General features: G+C 32.8%; 2 protein-coding genes across 2 annotated transcripts; both read right to left on the bottom strand.

Annotated features, from left to right (window-relative positions):
• Positions 1-330: 330 nt before the first annotated feature.
• On the bottom strand, positions 331-4,768 carry LOC107617391 (uncharacterized). The gene is made up of 8 exons (XM_016319147.3): positions 4,626-4,768; positions 4,457-4,480; positions 3,820-3,925; positions 3,666-3,734; positions 2,474-2,967; positions 1,524-1,785; positions 776-984; positions 331-648 (listed from the first exon to the last, which is right to left on the bottom strand). Exons 1-8 carry the CDS (start codon positions 4,628-4,630, stop codon positions 582-584), a joined length of 1,236 nt encoding a protein of 411 aa, XP_016174633.1. The 5' UTR covers positions 4,631-4,768; the 3' UTR covers positions 331-581.
• Positions 4,769-15,095: 10,327 nt separating this feature from the next.
• Positions 15,096-17,646, bottom strand: LOC107617392 (inositol diphosphatase DSP3). Its single transcript, XM_016319149.3, has 5 exons — positions 17,247-17,646; positions 16,994-17,087; positions 16,620-16,677; positions 16,042-16,085; positions 15,096-15,734 (listed from the first exon to the last, which is right to left on the bottom strand). Exons 1-5 carry the CDS (start codon positions 17,405-17,407, stop codon positions 15,471-15,473), a joined length of 621 nt encoding a protein of 206 aa, XP_016174635.1. The 5' UTR covers positions 17,408-17,646; the 3' UTR covers positions 15,096-15,470.
• Between the last annotated feature and the right edge of the window lie 2,814 nt (positions 17,647-20,460).

Genomic DNA, 20,460 nt, shown 5'->3' with positions numbered 1-20,460 from the left:
GCAATATCCAAAGAATAAGGTGTTGGCTAAACCCTAAACCCTAAACTTTTAAACCCTAAATATTAAACTCTAAATCCTAAATCCTAATAGTATAAAAATAAAGTGTTAGTCCAAAATATTGGCTAATATTGATAAAAAGTGTTGTTTCTAACATTTCTTACTTTTTTTCTCTTTTCTTTCAGAAACCTCGTTAAGGAGAAATGGAAGACTTTAAAATATTCAAAATATCTTTTGAACCCACATATTATAAACTTTGACCCGTTCAAAAATCTAGAACCAATCCATAAACCTAGCAAAGCAGTTGAAATCAATAAATTCAATGCACAATGGTTTTTGTTAAAAGAAAATAGATTATTTAAGTTAAATCTCAAAGCACAGAAATGCATAATACAACATAATCACTGGCGCTGGCATGCAGGAAACGGACATGATGCAGATAAGAGAGTCATATGCAAAGTCAAATAAAGAAGACAAAAAGTAATTATAACTTAGGAAATTATGAGCCAATCTCACAAAGTAGATAGGTGATGGGGCATGCTAAAGAGAGAATGCAATATCTCAGCCCTGACCCTCTGCCACTCTCATTCTTCCTCTTCCGCCTCCTCAAGCCAATTGACGAAGGGTTCAAGTGCCTTCACAAAGCTTTGCCTGAAGTATTTCCAAATAATAAACTTTAAGTAACAGCTACAACCTTAGGAAATAAATGGCACAAGAAAAATGGGAAACTTAAAAAACCACTTTTATGAGTTGGTGAATGCCCATAATTATTATATACCTGCCCTTGGTGTTCGTTCCTCTGCGGAACCAGTGAAGAATCGTGTCTTCAGCCAGCACATCCTGCTCATAAAGGGACCTTATAATCTCAGGGAACAGCTTCATGAGTTTCGCATCCTCGTAGCATTGCATCTGTACTTTGTACATCAGTTCAAGCTCAAGCTTCCCACTGGTGCAGAACGTATTCAACAATGGTGCCCAAGTTTTTACCTTTATCAAGAACAGAGTGATGTCGTCAATACTTGCAATATAGAACATGCATTATAAGAAAAATAGAAAATTATGACTTTCTTTATGAGAAATTATGTGTCCCTATATGCATGTAAAAGCAACCATCAAAACAAGCAAACACAAACATGTTTTAACACCATATAAGAACACCTAATCCATGATTAGGCTCTCAGAAGTTATGCACTACTCAGCAAGCCTATGAATACATAATATTCATAAACTAAATACTTCTTATTTATAGACTCAGATTCAACAATAGAAATTGAACATTCAAATACAGAGTAGATAAAGAGAGTAAAACACTAATGCCATTCCAAAATGCAAAAACCACTGGACCACTTCCAGCCATGGGCAGGCTAACTAGACTCAAATTGCATAACAAATTTTAAAAATACTGCCAACATTATTAATAATTATTCCGATTCCCAAGAACACTAGTTTAAGACTACAGAGCTGATAAGTTTCCAATCAAATACAAATAGTGAAATAGCCATAGATGGAAAATAATTTAAAGGTACCTGGCGCAGGGCTGAATTTGAATTCTGTTGCTGATTTTTTCCCGACCACTGAACAGCGTCCATTAAAACATCCCACAACACCCGCACAACCTCAATATCTGGCAATTTAGCATCTTTAACTTGCAGCTTCACTGTTTCTATGACTTCAGATATATCAGCTTCCTCCGTTATCAGTGTCGTCAAAGTAGACTTCATTTCCTTAAGTTTAACTTCAAATATTTTCTTCTCATTATACTCCACCAAGGTTATCAGTCCTTCCTTCCTAAAATGTTATCATGATTAATATCTTTAAGTTACAACTTAGCAAGCAAAACATTAGGAATGATAAAAACAACAAAAATACAGTCTACTAAACGATCCACCTCAGTGAACTACATAAATAAATTCAATTATTTATGGAAATAAAGGCAAGATTCCTTAGTCCAAATTCCAAATTTTAAATTGATCAAACTAAACCAAATTCTCGTCAGTGAAGTCTGCAACGCAATACTAAACAGAAGTACAGAACACCTGTCATATATATAACAATAATGACTAAGCCTCATTAAACTAGGCAGAGTCAGCTATATAGATAAGTTGACAACATAGTCTCCTATTGCAAACCATATCTACAGTCAACAGGTAGAAATTTAAATATTTTTTACTGGTTTGAACAATAGTTTTTCTTGGACTCTTACTTTTACCTATTGTACTGCTCTTAATCAAATCTACTCTTCCTAGCAGGGCTTATACAGGAGTCTTCACACATGAACAAATCATCTTAGGCAAGATTCTACTATCTTTGTTAAGATAGGTGCCACGTCATCTTGCACTCTAAGTATGTTACCAAATATCACAATCATAAATCTCAGGTCCTTAGCATATAACAAACCAAGAGCATTCCAGAATAAGGTCACCAAAGGAATTAGAACTGCATATATAAGGACGTGACTATAACAACTAAGTCTTACTTGAAATGCTCAGCAAAAGACTCATTTGATCTTTTTGAAGGGGGGAAAAAGTCCAAAAGATTATCCTCCACTTTTCCCCGTTTCAGAATTGAAATAAGATCATCAAGGCTGTTGTCAACCAGATACTCCTTAAAGAACTCAGTTACGAAGGACAGAACTAGCCCTTTGCCCACAAGATTATCTTTAAGAAGTGGTTGGAAGACAGTCTCTGGAGGAAGACCGGATAGCTTCTGAGAGAATGCAAGTGCCGTGAAGATTGCCAACTTTTTCCTTTCATTTTCTTCAAAAAACTCCAAGGATTGTAGGAATCTTCGCATGACATTTTCAAGATTCTTTATGAGGAATGGCTTCCTTCGCAAAATCTTTTGTGTGTAGATCACCGATGGCAAAATGACTTCACGCTTTGGCTCACACTCTATTATAGAGTAAGGATGGCGATCCCCTTCATCAGGCTTGGTTGTTCCAGGTTGTGTACGACAACCAATGAAAACAACCTACAGTAATGTAAAAAGCATATATCAGATAAACATTCAAAGAAGAATAAACTACATGGAAGAATCAAGGACTTCCCACTGATTGACAAGTCCTGACATATCTAACTATAGCAAAAGACTGATAGACAATGTCAACTTGAATGACCTGATTGACCCAAATAAATGGAAGAAACAATTGAAATATATTGCTACTCAACATCAATTCAATCTATACAAATGACGCATATAAATTAGTGGTTTATTTGACAGTTATGCAAATTTGCATACTCTTCTATTTGCACTACTTACATGAACAGCATCATAATACAAATAGAGATGTCAGTGTCAAGGGGAGTTGCATCTCAGACTAAAAGAAGGGTAGACTAATAGAGGTGTAGGTGGGTGGGTGGGTGGGTGTGCATGGAGAAGGAAATCTTGACCATCGAATCTGGCATCTACAGCTATCACTAGTTCTAAAAACTCTGATAAAATAACTGGTGACGTAACCATTACTAAAACAAAATAAATGTTATTTATTCAATCTAAAGATACACAGAGGAATGCTCTGCATAAATCAGACACCACCCAAGTTTACTGCACATCCTAACAGTTTTAGATGTAAAAGTCATGATATCATGAAATATGCACAATCAATCCGCATAACATGAATTAACTAACAAAAACAAATAAAATTATCTCGACTGGTTCAGAAAGCTTGCCTCGAAAAAGGTGTCACCGTATCTTGAGAAGTCAAGTTCTGAAGACTCAATGCTCTTAGCAACAAGTTCCTATACACATAAACTACCTAAATCAGTATGTATCATTAAAATATCAATAATTGAACTGAAAATACAATGTAGGATGTTATATTACCAGATCACCAGCATTATCCAAATAAATCTGGACCACTGCATCCGAGAATGCTTCAGGGTCCAAAGGCGCCGCAATATTCCGCTTGCGGGTCTTAATCCGCGTGCCACTGAAGTTAGAGAAGAAGAAATTCAATAGGCATTTTGGCAAAACTCTCAAAAAATATTGCTCAGTATATACACAATAAAAATCAGAAATCATAAGATATGTTCAGTATTACCAATTCATAGCAATAAAAAGGTAGACATTCACAAGCAATTATCTTCATGTTTGTGTTGTCTTGATGTGAAGTTAATAATTGAATAATAATTGATTCATGTTTGTTTTGTCTTCATGTAAAGTTAATAATTGAATAATAATTGAGTATCATCTAACCGTTCTCAACTATCATCTTCACATGAAGACAACTGAATATGAGTCTCTACCCAATAAGAAGCCTTCAATACAATAGAACATAAGTTCCATCACTGCCAAGTGCAATTTTTTTGAATAATAAAAAATAAATAATTGCAGTTCCGCTGAATACAAACCTAGCTATTACTATTACTAAAATATATAATTCTAAGTTAAAACCTAGATGTATAAAAAATAGATAAATATATAGAAGAATGTGAAATTAGGGATTAAAGAAATAACTTACCCGAGAGTGGGTTTCTCCTTGGAGCTGCAATAAGAAGAGGGGGAAAATTAAACGAAATTAAATAAATAATGAAATCGGAGAGGAGAAGGGGGAAATTGGAAAAGTGGAAAAGAGGTGAAGGAGAACAAAAACGACAACGTATTGAGGGATAAGGGGGTTGGTAGGTTACCTCATAAACCAAGACGATGAAGAATGAACGAACCAACGAATGAATAAGTGGGTGGGTCGGCTCTGGGATTCTACGACTGTGTTAGCTGATGCTGGGGATGAGAAGGAAAAATATGAGGGAGAGAGAGAATATATATTAAACAATTTTTGTTTTGATACTTAATAAAAAACGAATAAAGTATTATTTATGTTTTAAATATTTGGAATAAATATTAAAATAATTTCTAATATTTTCTGTCTTATTTGTATTTTAAATATTTTCAAAATTATTCAATATAATCCTCATTTTTGACAATATAAAAATTATTAATTAAATGATATATATCTTTTTAAATTTTAGTTTTTTTTTTCTGCAGTTTAGTAAAAAAAATTAAATCCTAAAAATTTTTTTTAAAAGACTATTAAAAAAATTTAATTATTAAAAAAAAATTAGTATAAAAAATTATTAAAAAATTAATTTATATAATATTTCAAACGAAGGACTAAAGTTTTTTTAAAGAAGAGATAAACATATTAGTATTTCATGCAACTATTAGCGACCGGAGTTGTTATTTTTTTCTCTTATATTTAATTAATATTAGTTCTCTTTTAATTCTTATTATTTTGTTAGGTTGGGTTTGTTTTCAAGGATAGGACACTGAGACAATCGTATTTGACAGATGAGTGGACAGAGATATTGTGTCCAGAAATACTGAATTAGTATATTTTATGTTCATCCTAACAGAAAAGACATATAGACACTAATAAATGATACAATTTATTTTTTATTTTTTCTTTTATTATTCTTATTAATTTTTTATAATTATATTTTTTATTATTATATTTTTTTCTCAAATTTTTTAAATGGAAAAAATTAGAATAAATTAGATTTTCATAATTTGTTCTAGTTTATCACCAAAAAGAATACAATAACACAAAATTTTGTGTCCTTGTCCTTTGTGTCTTGTTCTCAGTTTCTTGTCTTTGTCGTCTTCTCAGAAACAAACGCAGCCTTGTTATTGTGCTCCGTTATGGGGTGTTAAATGAAATAGTGAGGTCACCAAAAAAAATGAAATAATGAGGTTATTTAAGATATAAATTTAAAATAAAAATCAAAGTAAGACTTAGAAATTAATTTGACACCAAAAAAAAAACAATGTTAGAAGAAGAAAAAAAAAAGGAAATAAAAAAGAAAAAATTTTAATAGTAAACAAATTTTAAATTTGGAGGTCATATATTTTATCACAATAATAATAAAAGAATTATATTAAAAGTTAAAAATGACTTATTAATAGTAAATTGTTGGTTTGCAACAATAAATTTATATTATAGATAAAAAGTGCATTAATAAGAGTATGAGTATGATAGATAATTAAAATAAAAAATAAAAAAATAACCTATGAATATATTTATTTTTTTATAAAAAAGATTTAATCTTTTTTTCTTAAATATTATAAAAATTAATTCTTCTTAATTATTTTTTGTACTAAATTATTTTTAGTAGTTAAATCTCTCTAATGGATTTTTGAAGTAATTTTCTCTAAATCTTGTATACAAATATAAATTTGATAATGACACGAATCATCAATCAGTGACAGAACTAATACTTTTTTAAATTAAATAAATATAATATTTATGAAAATGTGTAATAGATGAAAAAATTACAAATTTACACACGCATTACATATTTTGGGTACAGAGAAATAAAGTCAATAATATTACAAATTGGATATTCTAAACGCAGAATACACAAAAAAAAAAAAAAAGAAACTGGATGTACATGGGATATATGATACAACTACGCGCAGTTAGGCATAAACCGGGTGCATAGTATTAGGAATATACTCGTAAAAAGTTTTAAGGCACTATATCCGGGATACGTGCATAAATATATAGGAATTTCTACATCCTAGATAAGTACTTAAAAAAAAAAAAAAACTCTTATATAAGTAGCTTCTTGACTCAACTATTTATCACACTATATCCATCTCAATTCTATCTATTCCTCCTCTCCTTGTTACTCATACAAATGACTAATAATCAGTTTTTTTTTTTTGTGGTAGTTTATCCCAATAGGATCATTAGAAACGATGACTAGGGAGTAATATTTGAGTGTAATTCACCTATGATGTTGTGCACTTGCCGTGTTGATTCTCTAGCGCTTAAAAATGCCATCTTGGGCAACATGAGGGCAACTGGTTCGAAAGAAGTTGGTATAGTAGCATATAGATTCCTATCATGCTACCTAGTAGAGGTTTTATTAACAGGACGTTTTGGGTTGAAGTTGATAAGCACATTAGTATAATGTTCGATATACATGCTAGGCTAATGCCGCAACATGTTATGGAGTGGTATGTTGATACTCGTGACGTAGGTGGTGGTTTTGGGTTGTCTTCTTTAATACCTCATGTAGTCTTAGTAGCGGCGAGGTCGCTTCACTTTGCTGATCCTCGAGATAGTATTGATGTAGAGTTGAGTGAGTCTGATTCGAATTATGTTGCTGAAACTGGATCTTCCAATGAAAGTGAGTCCTCTGGAGACTATGTGCCGAATACTCCAGCTTGTGGATCATACTGTGCTACTGAAGACGATGGATCATGCTGTTTGTGCCCTGAAGAAGGAACCTGATATGAAGTCCCTCGCAATATCCGCCTCATGCCCAACAAAGAAAGTGGGTGATGGACATCCTCCTAGACCTCCTTCTAGCGTGCATACTCTACCTCCTCATCTGACAAATGAACATCCGTTGGTGCATGCCTCACTTCCCACTCCCGAACCTTCTGAACTAGCCTTCGAATATCATCTATGACATGTCTTCGTGCACGTTGCCTGCGATCTGGAGCATATTGTGGAAGGTCTAACACATCCCTCTGACCTAGGACCATCGAAAAATATTTGCAGTTAGGGCCGCAACCTTCAGATTAGCCGATACATCATCCCCAGAGAGAAAACGGACATTACATGCTCCCTGCCACCAAATCAAGTAGTCCTGTATGGGTGGAGGATCTGGGATAACACCCTCAATGGTGAGCATCCTATGTTGCTGGCCATGCTTCCTCCACATATCATACCAATCACGGTGTCGATCAGGCCACCACACATCGTCACCACAGGTTGTCCTGAACAAAAAACTCATCCACATTGCCCGAACATCTGGCTGATGCTGCTATCCACCGAGCTATCTCTTGACCCTAACCACATGATGGAATTCTATAAAGTGAAAGCATACTAACGACTCCATGACTCTCCAAGTACGAATCGCTCTATCGCTCCCAATTCAGTCAAGAGCCATCTAATGTGGCTGAAGATCGTCGTACAGTGTCCGCCGAAAATGGAAACACGCACAATACTCTGTTTAGCATTAAAAAGTAATTTATGTATATCATAGAAAGATTCTAAATATGGTATCTCGTCAAACCTGAGAGTATCAAGCATGTGCGACAATCGTAGACCTTTGTCATGATAGTATTTTCTCATCTATTGTCCAAGTACCACCAACCGAATAATTGAAGAATTATATTCGGTTCTTAATATTGCACATAGTAACAAATACAACACAAACAAAATTTAACAACATCATAATCAACGGAATAGAAAGACAGAAACCTATGGTAAATCTACGATATCACTAACGGTATGCACTGGGCAATGTCTGTCGTATCACGTCAGGTAGTGACCTATGGTAAATCTATGATATCACTAATGGTATGTACTCGGCAATGTCCGTCGTATCATGTCAGGTAGTGCTGCACAATGAATGGTAGGTGTGCAACAATAATGCAGAGCTCCAAGACAATCGTATGCAAGCATTGAAGTCCTTCAGGACGGCAACCATTTGAGAGGGACAAGGTTGGCCGATTTGTTCGTAAACAAATATTCCCCAATCAATATAAATAAGTAACACCTAGCATACTAATGAAGAGTAGCTATATCTGCCCCGGCGGAATGTGGGCCACCTTGTTCCTGAGCCTTGTCATCTTGAGCACAAAAACATGCTTTCTGTCCTCTGGCTATGGTAGATGCCTATTACGGAACAAGTCTTCAACCCACTACCATGTAGGGTGTCCATGGATCTGCTGAAAATCTCTAGTGCAACCGTCAATCAAATCACCATCCGTGCGCAAACCAGGATGATATGTCACATCCTGAAGTATGATAGTTACCTCGCCCCACGGAAAGGCACTTGTATAATCCTTAAACTCCTCTCTTGACACATAGAAAGTTTCAATGTACTCACTCATGTTTTGTGCAGTCAATACTTCTTCCCAACAAGATCATCCTCATTATCACTAAATGGTACATCTAGAAAATCTTCACTATTATACCCTTCATCCTCATTACAAAATCCCCCAACAATCTTCTCCTTTTCCTTGTATTTTCTAACTTGTTTGCAATATGAATTTAGGTCTAAGTAGGAGCAGACTTGAATTGATCCTCTTTGCTAATGTGAACATCAATTAATCCGAACAACCCCTTCCTTGTCATCATTACTATCACCAAATCAACTTCAGTAGTACTATGGTCTGATGCATAACCCTTTCTTGAATCATCACTCCAAGAATATTCACTCCCTGACTCATCATCCATGGGTTCATAGTCATCATTCTTAGATGCCTCACTGCCTTTTTCTTCCTTATCCAATCCTTCACTCTTAGACCCAACTTCTTCCTTTGGGATTGATCCAACATTGCTCTGCCCTTGTCCAGTATCATGGGGTTATATAAAACAATTCGGTTAGACCCATCTTCATCCACTATTGTTGTTGTTGTAGGATTGACACACACTTGGACATCCTCTACATCTTCTTGGACATCACTAGTTTTGTGAATAGCATACAACTCAACCATATCCTCCTTCACCCCAATACTTGCCATCTTCATTACATCTTTATCATTTTATAGCATCTTTAAGCCTTCCTCTATGCCATCTTTTACTGACTTATACCATATGGCTGCTATGTCTTTCTTCAAATAGCCTTGTTTACGAATTATATTGTATGTCTCAATCAAGCTCCACTCATCTTCATTGCAATAGTCTATGATAGTAAGCTCCCCACCCAAATATTGCAGAGACCCTCCTTCAAGTCCAAATTAAACATATCCTGGTGCTAAACTTTCATACTAAAATAACTCAGGTTATGCCTTCAAACCCTGTTACATATATCAATCATCATTAGAAAAATAAACAAAAATAAACGGGTTAACCACCAAAAACGCCTCCAAATTATTCAAACACTGACAATAATAACCTTCACTTTTATTATCGACAAAAATAACCTTTAATAATTTAAAAACGTGCACAAAATACCCATCCGTCAAGAGAGGCATATTCCGTTAACGAAAAACATACGTGGCGCTCTCTCTCTCTCTTATTTCTTCTTCTTCCTCACTGAGTATCTCCATCCCCCATCCCCAAAATGAATAACCCTAAAACCCCAAATTTAGTCTCTCTCTCTCTCTCTCTCTCTCTCTCTCTCTCTCTCTCTCTCTCTCTCTCTTATCTCTTCTTCTTCCTCACCGTGTATCCCCATCCCCCATCCCCAAAATCTTCTTCTTTCTCACCGTGTATCTCCATCCCCCATCCCCAACCCTAAAATCCCAAATCTCTAGCTCTTCTCCTCCCGATGCCATAGCCACAGCTCTAGCTTTGTCGACTTCTCTTCGCAACACCAAAAACTACAGCACAACAATAAAAAACTACACCCAGAACTACAACGCGAGCACGATCCGAATGGAAGAAGCTTGACGGTCGGAGCTGGAAGGCGAACGCCACAACCAGAATTGAAAGGTGAGCACCGCCGGATCTGGAAGGCAAGCGTCGCCGAGTCTGGAAGGCGAGCTTCACGGGTGGGAGTTGGCTCCGAATTCTCCTTCCTCCATCATTCGTCGCAACAACAACCTCTGCCTTCTCCATTATTTCGTTCACTGTCATTGACTTAACTATTCACTATTCGCTTCTGATTTTGTTTCAATTTTAAATCTGTTGTTGAAATTAGAGTGAGTTATTATTGGTGTTGATGTTGTTGTTGTTGTTATTGTGACGGACTGTGAGAGTGGGATGAATTTTTAGAAGGATGACGATGGGATATGGTGGCGGCAAGATAGGTGAAGGTTGTAGTTTGAGTTTCAGATTGGGGTGAGATTCATGGTGTTACGGTAAGTATGAGAAGATGGCGACCATGTGATGGTGGCAAGGGTGAGGATGCAGGCCAGGTAATGGTTCAGGTGTGGTGGGCTTGAGAGATTTGAAGGAGTGGTGTCGAGTGGTGTAGTAGCTGTGACGTAAGAGAGAGAGTCTCCGTTTATCACATCAGATATTTTCGTTAATGGAATATGCTTCTTTTGAAAGATAGGTATTTTGTGCATGTTTTTAAATTATTAAAGGTTATTTTTGTCGATAATAAAAGTGGAGGTCATTATTGTCCGTCTTTGAATAATTCGAATGCATTTTTGGTGGTTAACCCAAAATAAACCCACCACTTTAGAGTAAGAAAACTAACCCAAAATACTTCATAACCCCAACATCAGTAAGCGATTAAGAAAGTACAAAAGCCCTAATTAATTCAGGACCACAAAGAATATTTTCTATGAACCCCAACTACCCCCAAACATTACAATGCAAACAACCCTATACGTTGCCACCTTCATTGCATGCATTATTGATTAGAAAACAAAAAAGAAAAATAGGTTGTACATACCTTTTGCTTCTGCATAAAATCAACACCTGTAAAAATTAAAAAGCAACAATCTTCTCCTTTACAAGTGAAATTGATCCACGAATTACCTTCAATTTACAATGTTTCATAAGATCTATCTCAAAGAAGAGAAAAATAGTAGGGTTTAGAGAGTTGGGGATAACAAGTCTTACATTCTTTTTTTCTTCTTAATGGTATCTTTCATATAATGAAAAAATAATAGGTGCAAAGAGGCAAATGTGTCAATGTTAACGTTTGGGGTAAGGAAATTAACGTCCATGTGTGTAACTTTGTTAGTGATTTGTTTATAGAATTTGACGATAAACATGATGCAATTTTGAAATGTTTAGAATTAAATAGGACGATTTAAATGTTATGTACCATTTTAAGATTTATTTTAAATATTAGAAACAAAATAATACTTTACTCACTTAAAATGATTTAATATGAGTACTTGAATTGATTCATTATTATTTACATCTATTTAAGAGAAAAATTATTTATAATCTATAATTGAAAAATAAAAATATAATTAATTAAAAATTTTATTAATTAGAGATTTAATCAAGATATAATGAGAATTGAAATCATGAAGTTGGACTGGGAAAACCAAAGTTCTTAATGGTATGAACTAAAAACCTCCAGTCAATTTTGTCATAAGTTTTCTCTAGATCAATCTTAAAGGCTAGTGTGTCTTTTTTTTATTTAGTCTTCTTCATAAAGTGGAGGACTTCTTGAGCAATAATGATGTTGTTAGGAGTTTCTCGTCCCGGAATAAATTCTCCTTGAAACGGGCTAACAATCTCCACAAGATAAGGATGAAGCCTATTAACAAAAACCTTCGTGATGATCTTGTAAACTATATTGTAGAGACTAATCAACTTGAAATCTTTCATAGATACCGGTGATTAATTTGATTATGAATTGTGTCACTGCTTCCTCCTTATCTATTCTTTAGAATGGGAATCGTTTGAATGGCTTTACTCCTAACCGGGGTATTAGACAAAGAGACCTTATGTCACTCTATCTTTTTGTGTTGTGTATGGAGAGATTGACATGTTTTATTAGTCATCAGATTGATTTGAACTTGTGGGAGCCGGTTGCTGTTTCTAGAGAAGGACCAAGAATATCCCACTTAATGTTTGCGAATGACTTGCTTCTATTCTGTAAAGCTACAAAGAGACAAGTGCAAAATGTGATGTTGGTTTTAGAGACTTTTTGCAAAGCATCTGGGATTAAGATTAATGTGGAGAAGTCTAAAGCGTTTTGCTCCAAGAATGTCTCTGCAACAAGGAAAGAGATTTTTACTAGGGTATCCTCTATCAGGTTTGTCCAAGACTTGGGCAAGTATCTTGGAGTTATCCTTAGCCATTCTAGGGTGACCCGTTCAACTTTTAATGGTGTCCTGGATAAGATTCGGAGTAGACTAGCAATCTGGAAAGGGATTTTACTCAATCGGGTTGGTAGATTCTATTTGGTTAATTCTGTTGCAGCCGCTATTCCCACGTACCAGATGCAGGTCTCTATTTTTCCCAAAGGAATCATTAGTAAATTAGAGTCTATGATGAAGAATTTTCTTTAGAAAGGACAAATTGATGGAAGAGGATTGAATCTTGTTAGTTGGAAGGTACTGGTTACTCCAAAAAAATATGGAGGTTTGGAAATTAGAGATCCTTATTGTGTGAATATTGCTCTTCTTACGAAACTAGTTTGCACTTTTTTCCAGCAGCCAAACAAGTTATGCGTTCAATTGTTGGATGTCAAATATCGATTATTTCTATTTGACTGTTTTAGTTGTCTTATGAACAAGGACTCTCCATTTGGAGGAGTCTTTGCAAGGCTTGGAAAGTATTAAAGGATGGGTTTGCTTGGGGTATTGGGGATTTGAACTAGAATTTCTTGTTTTCTAGCTAGAGGAGAGAAGGACGGTTATCTAATGAGATGGATTATGTTCACATTTTTTATTCAAATCTCCGGATACAGGATATTTGGTCGATTGGTAGGTAGCATTTGGATACTCTTTATTCTCCTTTATCTCAAAATCTAAAAGGTAATATTCTCTCTTACAATCCAGATGTGCAAGTAGGTCTGGAAGTGGGTTGTAATTGGTTTGGGTCTGCTGCCAAAGTTTATGACCCACACAATGGTTACTTGTAGTTGTGTAAGCAACTGTTTGGTTGGGAGGAGCGGGAGAATTGGCTTTGGCTTTGGCACCAGCTTGTTTCAGAAAAGCACAAGTTTTTGGCTTGGCTGTGTCTTAAGGCCTACTGCAAGTTTTCGCTTCAGAAGAGGGATATCGTCATCGGATAGGTGCCCAAGATATCTTTCTAGGCAGGAATTGGTTTTACATTGTATTCGGGATTGTCCAAAAGCTCAGCTTGTATGGCATAGGTTGGATATTTCTTGTCATCCTTTGGATTTAAAGAATTGGTTCTTGTATCATAGCAGAGAGCATCCGTTCAAGTTCTTTTCGGGACTTTGATGGATATGGTGAGCAAGGAATAATGACATATTTAATCCTCATAAAACTTGGCCTCCGAAAAAAGTGATTTGTTTGGCATTAACTTCAGAAAAGGAGTTTAGGAATATTTTTGAATTACAACGTATGTCCCTTCCCTCTACTCTAAATGATTTTTGGAATCCCCATCCATTAGTATTTTCAAGATTAATTGTGATGCTAGTTATCCTGATTCGGGTGATAGTGTTAGTTTTACTTGTGTTATTAGAGATTGTAATGGGAGTTGGCAAAGGGAGTGTTTGGGAATGATTGAGAGTAATAGTATTCTTCAAGGAGAATTGTCTGCTATTTGGAGAGGATATTTCTTAGCCTGGAATGTGGGTCAACGAGATGTTATTTATGAGACGGATTGTGTGGAAGCGTTTAATTTTGTTACTAATCACCAAAATGGTTTTGGGTTTATTGATTCATTGATGCTCAAAATAAGAGATATCATGCATTTGAATTGGCGTGTTGACTTTCATTTGATTATGAGAGATGCAAATACGGTGGTAGACACTATGGCAAAGATGGCGATAAAGTTACAACTTTCTCATGTGAGCTTCCTTCACCTTAAAAAGAGTTTAAGAGTAGTCTTAAATGAGACTGTCTCTCTATTTAAACAGTTCTTTTGTTTTATTTATTATTATTTTTTTGTTTAGTTTATTTAAGTCACACTTTCTCTTATTTATCCATTGAGAGAATAATAATATGGATATTTATTTTATTTATACTATTGTATTGTAATACGTTAATTTTTGTTAATTATATGTATTATAAGATCAATTTATATCCTTTTAATAATTACTTTAAAAATAATCATACAAATATATATTGACTAATAGAATATATACATATTAAAGGTTTAATTACTCTGTTGGTCCTGTAGTTTCGTGAAATTTTCAATTAGGTCCCTATACCTTTTTTTTTTAATTGGATCCCTGCATCAATTTTTTTTTTCAATTAAGTCCCTCTTAGTAGTAATTGACTTAATTTTATAGGGATCCAACTAAAAAAAAAAATTGATACATGGATCTAAATAAAAGAAAAAAAAAGTGTAGGGATCCAATTAAAAAAAAATTTTGGTACAAAAACTCAATTAAAAAAAAATATAAGGATCTAATTGAAAATTTTGCGAAATTATAGGAATCAGTAGAGTAATTAAACCTAAATTAAATAATAAAGAATAAATATTAGAAATTCCAACAAAAATATCAATGAATAGAAATTTTCCGTTCATTGCACAAAAACCTAAACTAGATAGCGAGAGTTACTATAGTTTTACTTTTACATAGGTCATATCAATAAAAGCTATAGTTAATATAGTAATTACACAGTTCATATTAACAAAAACTATAAGCTGTACAAATGATTTCAAAATGAGAGATAAAAGTTTACACTGCTCCACTGAAAATTAATCAGGAGACCTAATATAAAGTGTAGGTTATTTTTTTCCACAAAAATTTACTAAATGGAGTAGATGTTTGCATATTAATACAATTAGGCAAAGAACAAACATCTAATTAGAGAGTAGACACACTAAGTTAAGGTTTGACTTGTATCTCAATTCTTTGTTCATGACGAAACACCAACTTATCTCCACATAAACTTTAATTGGTTTATATTAAAAGTTAAAATGAACCAAATCAAAGATGTGGATGCTGCTAACTAATTAATTAAACTTTAGTCAATTGTGGCTTCTGTACATTGTTGTCACCGGATCTAAACAACAAGCGAGGCTTGTTTGAAGCAAATCCTTGGTATTGGTATATGATGCTGTAAAGACATTGTCTCATGTTTGAGATATCAAAGCTTTCAATGAATTCCAAATCCGTATTTCTTGATTTGGCACCGGCAAATTTTTTGTACTCTTCAAACACTGAATCCAAACACCAATTCTGTAATTTCCTCATGCATCCAACAAGGCAACCAGTCCTATGCTGTATTAAATTAAAGAAGACAAAATTATATTAATAATAGAATAATAAGGAATGTAATTAAGGATTAAGTAATGTTAGAGAATTAATTTTTTTTAGCTAACATCAGTGAATTTTTTTTTTTGAAATTATTTTGTTTATTTTAAATTTAAATTCTAAATTATAAATCTTTAATTATATAGACTCTAAATTATAATCCTAAAAAAATTTACCAATATTAGTTAAGTAAATTTGTTATACTTTTTTTTAAAGTAAGTCATGTAAAAAAAATGCAATGACTAAGACATTAATTTGACAAGTCAACGCTTACCTTTCCACTATTGCAATGGATCAAAACTGGGTGATTTTTCACATCTGAAAATTAATACAAATAATTGAGTTAATTATAAGAAAAAAAATAAGTTCTTAATTTTTTATCACAACAAAGATAAATTTTTTTTCCAAATTAAAATATAAATAAGTCTTTGATCTTCAAAAATAAGAGACAGATAAATTTCTCGAGCGATAATTTGAATTCAGTATGAAAAAATTTATGTTCCCATTTACAAAAGTTAAAAATTTATTTGTAATTAAATTTGGTGATAGATTTTTTTTTATCTTTAAAATAAAATGTTAACAACTTATTTATCATTTAAAATAAGAATAATATTACATATTTAAATTTTTTTATTAACTAAATTTAATTAAGTTAGTTTAACATTAATAAAAATTAGTTATGAATAGCATTATTTCAAATTTTATTGTTTATAACTTGGTTGAATTTAGTTTATAAAAAATTTTAAATAAATAATATTACTCTTCAAAATAAACACCGATAAATATGAAAAATATTTGAGTTTGCTTTTCTAATAAATTATAATGATGTAAATAATGTAAAAAGTTGTGTACCAATTAAAACTTTGAGAGCCTCTGTGATTGTATCTTTGACAATAGACTGAGAAAGATCCTGCAAATAAGCACCCAAGAAAAGACTAATTATTATTAGCAATAAACAAATACACATGTTTAATGCAATTCCTAAAGCCGGCCCCCTTAAAGTTTTAAATTTTTATATGTCACTGAATATACTATCTTTTGAATAGTAAAGAAAAAAAATAGAATAGTCAAACATGATAATCCAAATTCTTATGTTTCTATTTTCCGATATATTCCAACTTTGGATGTTCAAAGTTGAAACGCTATATACTAATTTAAAAACAATTTATGAGCCAGCTAGCAAGCATTATACAATGGAAGAAGAGAAAGCAGGGTAGGTTAATTACCGTCTTGCCCTCAATACCAAAATGAAAGAGACGGATATTATGTGATTGAAGAAACTCAAGATTCTCCTCGGGATAGGGTTCAGGGCATAAGCATCTGCAGTCATATTAAAATATCCACCAATTGAATTATTAATAGTAGTAATCTTCATGAATTTTAAACAAAGATTAAAAAAAATAATGCAATGAGTTAGAAAAGAATGCATAATTACAGAAATTATTGGTAATAAAGTATAATGTTACAATAATAACTTACATGATGGATTCAAGATTTAGGGTTTCAAGAAAAGCAAAATTAGAAGGTTTAGGGAAGCTGGAGCGGTAAACGCCGTCTTCGACCACCGAGAAGTTGGGCGGAGGAGCCGCGACCGCGTTGATTTCCTCCTCTATAGCCACCACTTCTTCCACCATTGTCATCTTCTTGCTGAATAGAATATTAATCTTGTTCAATAGTTCACTGGCTTGCTTCAATTCTTTAATTATGAGCTTAATAACTGAAAAACTGCTTAGTCCTAATTTTATGTTACGTATGGTTTCTCCTAATTTGGTTTCGATATAACGAGATAGAAGATTTATGTTGAGAATCTTTATCTCTTTCGAAATCTTCGCGATTCTTTGAGCTATCTTATATATTGTTATATAAGATATAAGATTAGATTTTCAGTTGTATTAGCGATTTAGTATTATTTAATTAATTATTTAGTTTAATTTAATTAATTGATGAAAAATGCGTATGTGCGTGTATGTATGTGTCACTGTAGACCAAATCAAATGGGAAACTTTGAAAAGGAGACGGCGGCTTGCAAAAAGTTATGATTTACGAACACTTATACGGATTTTAGATAAGATATCATTTTAATTATTTTTAGTCTCTTATTTTAATTATATGAAGTATTTAAAATATTTTTTATTTTAATAAATAATAATATATATTATATTTATATTTATTTTAAAAATATATATTAAAGTAAGATTGAACACGCTGATTAGTATCTAGGTGTGTTCAAATGTATTTAGAAAAGAATTTTTTACTTTTTATTAAGATACGGTTGGACATCACAGATACGGGTATCGGACAATTGTCAGTGAGTGTCATGTCCAAAATGTGTCCAACACGTGAATACGGCAACTCAGCAAAATGTTCGTACTTCATTGGCAAAAAATTAAGTTTGATTCACATGACGCATTTTATGTAAAATCCGAAAAAAACTAGCTAATAAATTAAATTAATTAAATTTGTGTTAATTGAAATTGAGATGTTTGGGATATATAAAAACTATTAGAATTTATAATTTAAAAATTTAACAATAAAATTTGAATTTGAAATTTTTTTTTGAGTAAAAAAATGTTGTTACTTGTGAAAAAGTGTAAAAATGTGTATTGGTATTTTAACTAACAGTTTAAATCTGTAAAATTTTAGCCCATGGATAAACCAAACATACCAAAAGTAGACTTGGATCACACTTGGGCCCAAGGCCCGCTCACTATCTTCGTTAAAACATTTAGAGTAAAGTATCGTTTTTGTTCTCAACGTTTGGAGTAAATTCTATTTGTGTCCCTAATGTTTAAATCGTCTTATTTGTATCACTAACGTTTGTAAAAGTGATTCAATGTTATCCTGCCATCAATTACACATCATGAGCACTTTAGTTTGAGTTTTAAAAATCTCTTCTTGAAGTTAGAATACAAATGTTTGGGATAGAATCGATTATCTACTCCGAAAAATAGCTCATCAAATGTTGAAACTAATTCCTACAACATTTACATAATTCACTTTTCTAGGGACATAATTGAATCTAAACACAAATAGTGGATATAATATTAAAATCGAACACATCCAAGTGAGACCTAATTGAGAATGAATACATTCAAGTGAGAATAATTGAAAAATATAATCTGATTTGTTAGTATAATTGATAGTAGGATAACATTGAATCACTTTTATAAATGTTAAGGATACAAATAGGACGATTTAAACGTTAGGGATATAAATAGAACTTACCCCAAACGTTAGAAATAAAAACGATACTTTACTCAAACATTTATCATTGTCCTAAGAGAAAAAAGAGAGCACTAAGAACACTATTCACTCAATCACTCAAATTCACATCACTTTCAATTCGAAATTCTGATTGATGACCCGTTTGTTGCTACGCGTTCGTCTCGAATTTCTCTTCAATTTTATCTAAGCATTGTGATAAGAAACCTTGAAACCCTTGCCCAGTTTTCAGTTTCATTCATGTTCACGTTTTTGGATTTGGTGTTGAAAAAAATTCAACTTTTGATGTTTAGGGGAGGTTCAACCTTGAGTACTAAAAAAGTTTTGACCCAAGATTGAGTGGTACAAAGGAAGCTTAACTCCCTTCATTATTCTTAATTTTAAGTAAAATCTTAGTACGATTATTGAGTCAAATTGTTGTGATTAGATTATATGAATTAGCTTGACTTGTTGGATTGAATTAGTTTGGTTGCGAAGTATTTGTTGAGGTTTGTTGACGTTGGATGAAGCTTCGACTCGGACGGAGGAAAGAATCTAAAGGGATTTGAATTCATCATGGTTAAGGTATGGGTTTAAGTTTTGAGTAAATACCATGTGATATAACATGAACTCCTAGGCTGGTTGTTTCTATGATAGAATTAAATGAATATGGTTGATGTTGTGATTAATTAGTTGTAAATTGTAAATTGTATTTATGTTTGGATGATATGAATGGTATATATGATTGAAGAGAATATGAGTTATGGAATGATTGTCTATGAATATTTGAGATGTCAAAATATGATTGAGGACGATGATGATTATGATGAATTGTGATTAAAAATCAAATGATATGCGATTAAGATGCTTTGTTGACCTCTATTACAAGATGTAGCCAGACACTTAGATCTTTTCGAATGATTCCCCCAAGATAATGTGAAGGGCACACTTCCTAGCCATTGATTTGAAAATCATGTATGATAATTATAAAGAAATATATATGAATAAACTTAAATGTAATCACAAACTATCATTGAATTATAACTTAAATGTAAAGCTATGAAGGATAGGATGTTGCATTTTATATATATAGATATAGTGTACTTAATTGTTTTGTTTATTCTATTAATTAATTAAACTTTATAAATTTATCTATAGGTTTCATCGTTATTAAGCATTTTATATGAACCATTATAATAAAATATAAAAAATATTATTATGAAATCATAATAATACAAGATTTTTGAAATTAGAAAAGAAAGTTATTTATAATTATTAAAGTTAAGTATAATTTTGGTCCGTATATTTTAGGCTAAAAGTTTTGTCATCAACCTTTTTTTACATTCGAATTCGTTCTTAAGGTTCAACTTGGTTTAAGATTATTATCCGGACCAAAATACCATTCTCTAACAACTCTTCTCCAACAACCTTTTTCACCAAAAATACTTAGTTTTTCTTTTTCTTCTTCATCCAACAAGAAATGCCAACAACA

Source organism: Arachis ipaensis, chromosome B9 (genome assembly GCF_059453495.1).
Source record: "Arachis ipaensis isolate K30076 ecotype BB chromosome B9, ASM5945349v1, whole genome shotgun sequence".
NCBI lineage: Eukaryota > Viridiplantae > Streptophyta > Magnoliopsida > Fabales > Fabaceae > Arachis > Arachis ipaensis.
Note: the sequence above shows the minus strand (reverse complement) of the source record. Positions and strands in the feature narration are given on the sequence as shown.